Below are 9,388 nucleotides of genomic sequence, written 5' to 3' on the forward strand. Positions count from 1 at the left end.
GAGATACCATTCACCCAGGATCTCCAGGACAAGAGATCAGAATGGCAGTTACAAGTGTTTTTTTTCAAACTGGTTGCCAGGTTGGCATGAGCCATGACATCAGAGATTCCGACCTTCCTGATTGGAGGGACCGGACTCCGTGGTGCCTGGAGATCAGTTGGACAACAGTATCTTCTCAGAGCTGTTCTCCACTCCTGACTTCTCCTAGGCTTGAGAATTGATAACATACTCTTCTGGATCCTACCAGTGTCCAGAAGAAGGCCATGGACAGAACGGAGACTAGGTTCCATAAGAGGGGACAGATTACGGCAAAGATCATGACCAGCCATCAACCGCACCCCAAGAATGAGCAGAGTCCCCAGCAGAGCACCTCGGGGTACCCCCTCCAGGAGGTGGTGGATGATGAAGCGTTGGGACCATCAGGTGAGGGGACTGGTGGAAGAAGAGGTGGGATAGGATTGACTAAGACGAAGGAAGGGGGCCGGGTGCGGTGGCTCATGCCTGTAACCCCAGCACTTTGGGAGGCCGAGGCGGGTGGATCACCTGAGGTCAGGAGTTGAAGGCCAGCCTGGCCAATATGGTGAAACCTCATCTCTACTAAAAGTATAAAAATTAGCCAAGTGGTAGTGGTGCACACCTGTAATCCCAGCTACTCAGGAGGCTGAGACAGGAGAATCACTTGAGACTGGGAGGAAGAGGTTGCAGTGAGCTGAGATCACACTACTGCACTCCAGAAAAAAGAAAAGAAAAGAAGGGTCAGCGGTCAGGAAGGAGAACCTGAGGAGGCTGTGTGGGAAGAATGGAGAAATTCAGGCTGGGTGCGGTGGCTCACACCTGTAATCCCAGAACTTTGGGAGGCCAAGGCAGGCGGATCACTTGAGGCCAGGAGTTTGAGACCAGCCTGGCCAACATGGTGAAACCCTGTCTCTACTAAAAGTACAAAATTGAGCTGGGCATTATGGCAGGCACCTGTAATCCCAGCTACCTGAGAGGCTGAGGCAGAAGAATAAATGGAATCCAGGAGATGGATGTTGCGGTGAGCTGAGATTGCACCACTACACTCCAGCCTGGGTGACAAAGCAAGATTCTGTGTCAAAACAAAACAAAACAAAAAAGGAGGGACTCAGAGAGCCAGGGACCAGGGAAGGACATGAAGCAGTGTTCGGAGGACAGAGAGAGAGAAGAATGGGGAGGGGAAGGAGCGGCACATGGGGTTGAGCAGAGGAGAAACTCAGAAAGATGGCTTAGAGAAGAAAGCAGTCTGCAAGTCTGGGGAGGATGGAGAGTGGTTTGGGGTTTTGGGTCGGGGTCTAAGGTGATCAGATGCAGAAGCATTACACGGTGGCCTGGTTTCTTTACTCAGACCCTGGGGTAGATCCCAGCCCCCCATGTAGGTCCCTTGGCTGGAAAAGGAAGAGGGAGTGGTCAGATGAATCTGCGGAGGAGCCGGAGAAGGAGCTCGCCCCTGAGCCTGAGGAGACCTGGGTAGTGGAGACGATGTGTGGACTCACGATGAAGCTGAAGCAACAGCAAGTGTCACCCTTCCTCCCTGAGCACCACAAGGACTTCAACAGTCAGCTTGGTAGGAGGACACCCCAGAGAGCACCTCCAATCCTGTTCTTTCTAAAAAGAGGAAACTTCCAATAACCACACTTTTCCAATGGGAAAGATACGCCCCCAGTGGGTGAGCTCTCCACGCAGGAGGACTCAGAAGTGATCACTCATGAGGGACACTTAGGAGACGATAGAGGACTAGGCTAGACTTGATAAAGTTTGGCGCTTGGGATGAGAAAGCTTGGTTTCGGGCCAGGTGCAGTGGCTCACGCCTGAGATCCTAGCACGTTGGGAGGCTGAGGCAAGAGGATTGCTTGAACTCAGGACTTTGAGGCTGCAGTGAGCTATGACTGCACCACTGCACTCCAGCCTGGGTGACAGAGCAAAACCCTGTGTCAAAAGAAAAACGAAGGCCGGGTGTGGTAGCTCATGCCTGTAATCCCATTACTTTGGGAGGCTGAGATGGGTGGATCACTTGAGGTCAGTTGTTCGAGACCAACCAGACCAATATAGCGAAACCTCATTTATACTAACAATACAAAAATTAGCCAGGCATGCCTGTTATCCCAGCTACTCAGGAGGCTGAGACAGGATAATCGCTTGAACCCAGGTGGAAGAGGTTGCTTTGAGCCAAGATAGCGCCACTGCATTCCATTCTGGGTGAGAGAGTAAGACGCTGTCTCAAAAAAAAAAAAAAAAAAAAAGAAGGAAGGAAGGGCCCAGAAGTCAGGAAGCAGCATGTGAGGAGGGTGTGTGGGAAGAATGGAGGTACTGAGGCAGGATGCAGTGGCTCACACCTGTAATCCCAGCACTTTGGGAGGCCAGGCAGGCAGATCACTTGAGGCCAGGAGTTGGAGACCAGCCTGGCCAACATGGTGAAACCCTGTCTCTTCTAGAAGCACAAAAATGAGCTGGGCGTTCTGGTGGGCACCTGTAATCCCAGCTACTTGGGAGGCTTAGGCAGGAGAATCACTGGAACCCAGGAGGCAGAGGTTGCAGTGAGCCAAGATCGCACCACTACACTCCAGCCTACACCACAAAGGAAGACTGTTTCTCAACAACAACAACAACAACAAAAAAAAAAGGGACTCAGAGAGCCAGGGACCAGGGAAGGATATGAGGAAGTGTTCTGAGGACAGAGAAACGGGAGAATGGGGAGGAGAAGGAGCGGCACATGGAGCTCAGCAGAGGAGACAGACAGAAGGAAAGATGGCTTGGAGAAGCCAGCAGTCTGCGAGGCTGGGGAGGATGGAGAGTGGTTTGGGGTTTTGGGTCGGGCTCTAGTGTGATCAACTGCAGAAGCATTACACCGTGGCCTGGTTTCTTTACTCAGCCCCTGGGGTAGATCCCAGCCCCCCGCATAGGTCCTTTTGCTGGAAAAGGAAGATGGAGTGGTGGGACGAATCTGAGGAGTCGGAGGAGGAGCTACGGAAGGTGCTCGCCCCTGAGCCTGAGGAGATCTGGGTGGCGGAGATGCTGTGTGGCCTCAAGATGAAGCTGAAGCGACGGCGAGTGTCGCTCGTGCTCCCTGAGCACCACGAGGCCTTCAACAGGCTGCTTGGTAGGAAGACACCCCAGAGAGCACCTCCAATCCTGTTCTTTCCAAAAACAGGAAACTTCCAATAACCACACTTTTCCAATGGGAAAAATATGCCCCAGTGGGTGAGCTCTCCATGTGGGAGGAATGTGAAGTGATCACTCATGAGGGACACTTAGGAGATGATAAAGGATTAGGTCAACTTGATAAAGGTCAGCGCTTGGGATAAGAAAGCTTGGTTTCGGGCCAGGCGCGGTGGCTCCTGCCTGAGATCCCAGCACGTTGGGAGGCTGAGGCAAGATGATTGCTTGAACTCAGGACTTTGAGGCTGCAGTGAGCTATGACTACACCACTGCACTCCAGCCTGGGTGACAGAGCAAAACCCTGTCTCAAAAGAAAAACCAAGGCTGGGCACAGTAGCTCATGCATGTAATCCCAGCTACTCGGGAGGCTGAGACAGGAGAATCGCTTAAACCCGGGAGGCAGAGGTTGCAGCGAGCCAAGATCAGGCCACTGCATTCCAGCCTGGCCCACAGAGCAAGACTCTGTCTCAAAATAAATTAATAAATAAATAAAAATAAAAATCCAAGAAAAACAAAATCAATAAACAAAGAAAGTGGTTTCAGCTGTGCCCTCTGAAATTTAATGTCTCTTACTGACTTTTCTAAACCTAAGTGTCTCCATCCATAGTGGGGGATACCAAGGCCATGGTCACACCCTGATGTGACTGTCTCATGAGGAAATGATGGGAATTCCTTTATGACTCTGCAGTGGTCCCTCCGTGTCTGCTGGAGGGGGTCCTGGCTGATTCCCAGCTCTACGTCCTGTAGATTATCACACCCAGGGCCTCCTTCGGCCTCTTCTCAGGGGAGTCTCAGAGCAGGAGCCTCTCTCCCTTGCCCAGTGAAAGTCATTCTCCCCTCTCCCATCCACCTCACCCGCGGCCACAATCCTGAGACTTCCCCCCGGGAGGCACACTTCTCCTCGCTGCCCTGCTGCTCCCACGGAAACCCTGTCCTGCTTCTCACACTGACATCTGCTCTCTAATCACAGAGGATCCTGTCATTAAAAGATTCCTGGCCTGGGACAAAGATCTGAGGGTGTCGGACAAGGTAAGGTTGTTCTCCATGTAACTGTTCCTGTTCCAACGCATGGCTGGGGGACGGCGCAGCTTCCAAACCCACAGTTCTCCCTCCACCACCTCCCACCAGATGCTCCTACAGTCTTTTTTTTTTTTTTTTTTTTTTTGTGAGACAGAGTCTTGCTCTGTTGCCCAGGCTGGAGGGCAGTGTCTCGATCTTGACTCACTGCGCCGATGCCTCCCGGGTTCAAGCGATTCTCCTGCCTCAGCCTCCAAGCAGCTGGGATTACAGACATGAACCACCACGCCTGGCTAATTTTTGTGTTTTTAGTAGAAACGGGGTTTTGCCATGTTGGCCAGGTTGGTCCTGAACACCTGACCTCAGGCGATCCACCCGCCTTGGCCTCCCAAAGTGCTGAGATTATAGACGTCAGCCACTGTGCCCGACCAGCTCCCACAGTCTTGAGTCTTGGCACCCACAAATTTTTTTTTTGTGAGACAGAGTCTAGCTCTGCTCCCCAGGATGGAGTGCAGTGGCATGATCATAGCTCATTGCAGCCTCTAATTCCTGGGCTCAAGCAATCTTCTTTCCTCAGCCTCCTGAGGAGCTCGGAGTAGGCACATGCCACCATGCTCAACTAATTTTTGAAATGTTTGTAGAAACAGGGTCTCACTATGTTGCCCAGGTTGTTCTCCAACTGTTGGGCTCACATGATCCTCCTGTCTCCACCTCTCAAAGTACTGGGATCACAGGCTTGAGCCGCCACTCCCGGCTATTCTTGGTCTTTTTATGACTTGTCAGCATCTCCCTCAGGATTCTGCTGGTCTCTTGCAGAGTGAATGAGTGGCCCCTGCCTCTCCTATGGGTCCTTTGGGATCTGAGCTCTGGGCCACAGTCTGGCCACAGCCCTGAAGCTCCTGGCCCCTCTACTCTCAGCTCTTTGGGACAGTTCTCTGCCTGGCACACAAATGACCCTCCTGACACCAGCCGACCTAGACACACCCCCTCCAAAGATACCATCGGAGCCCACCATCCTGGGAGCATCACCCAAAACCCTTCCTCTGGCTTCTTGGGTTTGCATCCGACCTTCGAATACCCCTCCATCCCGCAATTTCCAAATGAGTACAGTCACCCCAACACTGAGGTCCCTTCTCTGATGGGCAGCCCCTCCCCAGACCCTCATTCCCCCTCTCCACAATCTTCCTCTTCCAAGATGTGACCTCCCCCTCTCTGTGTTCCTTTCTCTCCATCAGTATCTCCTGGCTATGGTCATAGCGTATTTCAGCCGGGCCGGCTTCCCCTCCTGGCTATACCAACGCATTCATTTCTTCCTGGCTCTGTGAGTGGTTTACTGCCTCCTATCCGTCAATATCCAATGCCCTGGGACAGCGGGGGAAGTGGGATTCCAGCCTTTCATTTATTCTTTCACCTATTTGTCCTCTTTACTCTGTGTACAAAAAAGAGAGGATTATACTATCATAGACTGTTGTTTCTAAACAGAAACTCAGGCTGGGCACAGTGGCATATGCCTGTAATCCCAGCGCTTTGGGAGGCCGAGGCAGGCGGATCACCTGAGGTCAGCAGTTCGAGACCAGCCTGGCCAACATGGCCAAACCCCGTCTCTACTAAAAATAGAAAAATTAGCTGGGCATGGTGGAGTGCATCTGTAATCCCAGCTACTCGGGAGGCTGAGGCAAGAGAACCCTTTGAACCCAGGAGGTGGAGGTTGCAGTAAGCTAAGGTCGAGCCACTGCACTCCAGCCTGGGTGACAGAGTGAGACTTTTTCTCAAAAAAAAAAAAAAAGCCAAAAAAACAAACTCCAATGCCAGTGTACAAATAAAAGAATAAAACAAAAGGAACCATAAACCGCTCCTAAGGGGAAAAGAAAAGGAGTGGAGGAGCGGACATGCCACTTCCTCCAGCAAGCAGACGTTTCTGGTTCTTCTCTCTCTCTCCTTCCCACATCAACCACAACCGCCATCGACCTCCTCTGGGTTCCCATGACAGAGGCCACAGTTCAGGTCCCCCTCGCATCACTCGAATCCACTGTCAAATGCTCCCCGCTGGGGTCTCCTGGAGTCTCTCCCCAAGCCAGGGGGCTTCCTAGTGCAGCCTGAACATCTTTCCAAAGCACGACAACCTCACTGCCCACCTGAACAACTTCCTTAGCTGATGCCTTTCTCTATCGAGGCCAGGGTCCACAGTGTCAATTCTACCCTCTCTACAATCTCTACAAGCACACTGGCTCGCCATCTTGGTATTTCCTGGCTCGGCTTCACTGCTCCTTCCAAATGCCCTCCACTCGACTTTGTGTTTGTGTTTTCTGTCTGGGTGTCCCGCACACATGTGGCTCTGAAGGGAAGGACCCATTCCTTGAAGTCAGTTCACCCCACAGCCTCTGTGATGCCTTCCCTCATCTTCCAACTTCTGCATGCCCGTAGCTCTCTAGTTACATCCTGGACACTGGGATTAGGTCATCTGCCTTGATTACTCCCAGTCCCATTAGACTAGATGCCTGTAGAAGGCAGGGTCCTGGCAAAATATCAATGTATTCAATTGCTTTTATTTTTTTGAGACAGACTTGCCCTGTCCCCCAAGCTGGAGTGCAGTGGTGAGATCATAGCTCACCGCAGCCTCCATATCCTGGGCTCAAGCGATCCTCCCACCTCAGCTTCTTTATTAGCTCTGACTACAGGGCTGTGCCACCACACCTGGACAGTTTGTTTGTTTGTTTGTTTGTTTCTTGAGACAGAGTCTTGCTTTGCCTCTCAGGCTGGAATGGAGTGGCCCAATCTCAACTCACTGCAACCTCCGCCTCCTGGGTTCACACAATTCTTATGCTTCAGCCTCCTGAGTAGCTAGGCCTAACGGGTGTGCCACCGCACCAGGCTGATTTTTGTATTTTTAGTAGAGATGGGGTTTCTCCGTGTTGACCAGGCTGGTCTCCAACTCCTGGTCTCAAGCGATCCACCTGCTTCAGCCTTCTAAAGTGCTGGGATTACAGGCATGAGCCACCGCGTCTGGCATATTTCTTCTATTTTTAATAGAGACGAGGGTCTTGCTATGTTGCCCAGGCCCGTCTCAAACTCCTGGCCTCAAGTGATCCTCCTGCTTTGGCCTCCCAATGTGCTGGGATTCCAGGCATAAGCCACCACTCTCAGCCACCAGTTGGGTTTTTGTCTCCATCCTGAAGGAGTGGGAGACGCCCTTGATCGGTCTCTGTCCAGCAGAGCCCTCCTGAGGAAGGCATGGCTCTCTGCAGGGTGGGTGCCAGTCCTGAGCTAGGGACGGTCCCTTACCTTCCTCTCTGGGAAGCTGACCTCAGCCGGAGGCCTCTCCTGGTGGTGCCCCTGAGCAGCAACCTGATTTCTGTCCTCAGCTACCTGGCCAATGACATGGAGGAGGACGATGAGGACTCCAAAGAAAACATCTTCCACTTCCTGTATGGGAAGACCCGCTCTCGCATACCCTTGCTCCGTAAGCGTTGGTTCCAGTTAGGCCGTTCCATGAACCCGAGGGCCAGGAAGAACCGCTCTCGCATACCCTTGCTCCGTAAGCGTCGGTTCCAGTTACGCCGTTGCATGAACCCGAGGGCCAGGAAGAACCGCTCTCAGATAGTCCTGTTCCAGAAACGTCGGTTCCACTTCTTCTGTTCCATGAGCGGCAGGGCTTGGGTTTCCCCGGAGGAGTTGGAGGAGGTGAGTGGGGCCTGGGGAGGTGGAGGAGGTGGGGAGGAATTGGGTGGGCTGGAGGCTGGATGAGGGGAGAGAGGGGTAACCTGGCGAGTCCCCGTCTTCTCAAAGGGCCTTTGTTTTTCCAGATCCAGGCTTATGACCCAGAGCACTGGGTGTGGGCGCGAGATCGCGCTCGCCTTGCCTAGAGCTCCAGGGACCGTGGAGGCCTGAGGTCATCGGCCTGAGAGAAGGTACATCTGCATCCTCCGGGGTAAAGGCAGAATATTGGGGTCTATTTCGGACATCCGAAGAACCCAATTGCTTGATCCGGCTTCAAGCCTGGGCAACGTGGCGAGATCCCCTCTCCACAAAAATACAAAAATTAGCCAGGCGATGTGGGACGCATCTCTACTCCCAACTACTCAGGAGGCTGAGGCGGGAGGATCGCTGGAGCCTGGAAGGTCGGGGCCACACGGAGCCCTGATCCTGCCACTGCACTCCAGTCTGGGCGACAGAGTGAGACCCTGCCTCAAAAATCATCATAAATACTGAGTTTGGGGAGGTTCATTATGATTGACGCACTTGAGTTACCGATTTGGGTCGAGGGTTCAGTGAAGCTTTGGTTTACCTCTTGTGCAGCTAACCACATTGAGCACAGAGCATGAGACTTCATCATGAGGAGGTAGGATTAAGGATTAGGCTTCTGGACTCGTGGTTCGTGATGTTGTCACATTACAAACACATCTAGCATGGTTACAAGTCTGGATCTTAAGTGACACAAAAGGCCCCAGCTGTGATGAAGTCCAAAGCCACATTCTCTGAGGGTGCCCTACTCCCTGGGCAGACCCACCCAAAGTCCTTGCTATGAAGCAGATCACTGGGGCTGACCTTGGGTGTATTAAGTGAGTTTTGGAGTCGTGGTCACCAAAGTGTGAGTTTCACAGTTGAACACGATGGTTCAGAAGCAGGGTATAGAATGAAAGGCAGCAGATAAAATTGCATTTCTCAATTGCTCTGAACTCTAGACTTGACATGAGACGTGAATAACCTTCCTGTCTAGAGAGCTGCCTCCTTGAAGTGTGACATTGTCTCTCTCACTTCCAGAACACCGGACCCAGGGGAGATGTGGATTTTCAGCAGGAACTTTATTCCAATGCTAATGGCAGACACCAGGAAGGAGGAGAGGAACCATTTGTGCACATCATCTAGAAGAACCTGGACCATTCTTGATGGAGCTCAATACAGTCATCATGTTGTCCTCCTAGGAGCAGGGGTGGGGGGAGGGGGGTGGGGTCCTTCTAGGAGTCCTTGGAGAAAAGTAAGAAACCAGGAGTGTTTCCAGTTCCACCCTTTCCTGCGGTACCACCACCCTTTTTATATTGCTGAATTCCAACCTCCCTGGGGCGGAACCTGGAGGTCCTCTTTCTTACGGACTTGATTGCCACAGTCCAGGAGCATTTGAAGGCACAATGCAGGGGCTCAGATTGGCACAGAATTCTTTTGTGAAATATCAGTGCCACAGATTGTAACAGATAGCTTC

At 52.3% G+C, this 9,388-nt stretch overlaps 1 protein-coding gene across 1 annotated transcript; it reads left to right on the forward strand.

The window, feature by feature from the left end:
• Positions 1-263: 263 nt before the first annotated feature.
• On the forward strand, positions 264-8,412 carry LOC117978326 (putative speedy protein E21). The gene is made up of 7 exons (XM_063605818.1): positions 264-423; positions 1,364-1,582; positions 2,888-3,115; positions 4,145-4,203; positions 5,427-5,512; positions 7,554-7,872; positions 7,995-8,412. Exons 1-7 carry the CDS (start codon positions 264-266, stop codon positions 8,052-8,054), a joined length of 1,131 nt encoding a protein of 376 aa, XP_063461888.1. The 3' UTR covers positions 8,055-8,412.
• Positions 8,413-9,388: the final 976 nt, after the last annotated feature.

Source organism: Pan paniscus, chromosome 6 (genome assembly GCF_029289425.2).
Source record: "Pan paniscus chromosome 6, NHGRI_mPanPan1-v2.0_pri, whole genome shotgun sequence".
Taxonomy (NCBI): domain Eukaryota; kingdom Metazoa; phylum Chordata; class Mammalia; order Primates; family Hominidae; genus Pan; species Pan paniscus.

What these genes read in the sequence shown, in the direction of transcription:
- LOC117978326 (XM_063605818.1), top strand. Translation starts at nt 264, where the DNA reads ATGGACAGAACGGAGACTAGGTTCCATAAGAGGGGACAGATTACGGCA. An exon ending in TGAAGCGTTGGGACCATCAG is followed by an intron (nt 424 to 1,363) that starts GTGAGGGGACTG and finishes TTCTTTACTCAG; the next exon opens with ACCCTGGGGTAGATCCCAGC. An exon ending in ATCTGAGGGTGTCGGACAAG is followed by an intron (nt 4,204 to 5,426) that starts GTAAGGTTGTTC and finishes TCTCTCCATCAG; the next exon opens with TATCTCCTGGCTATGGTCAT.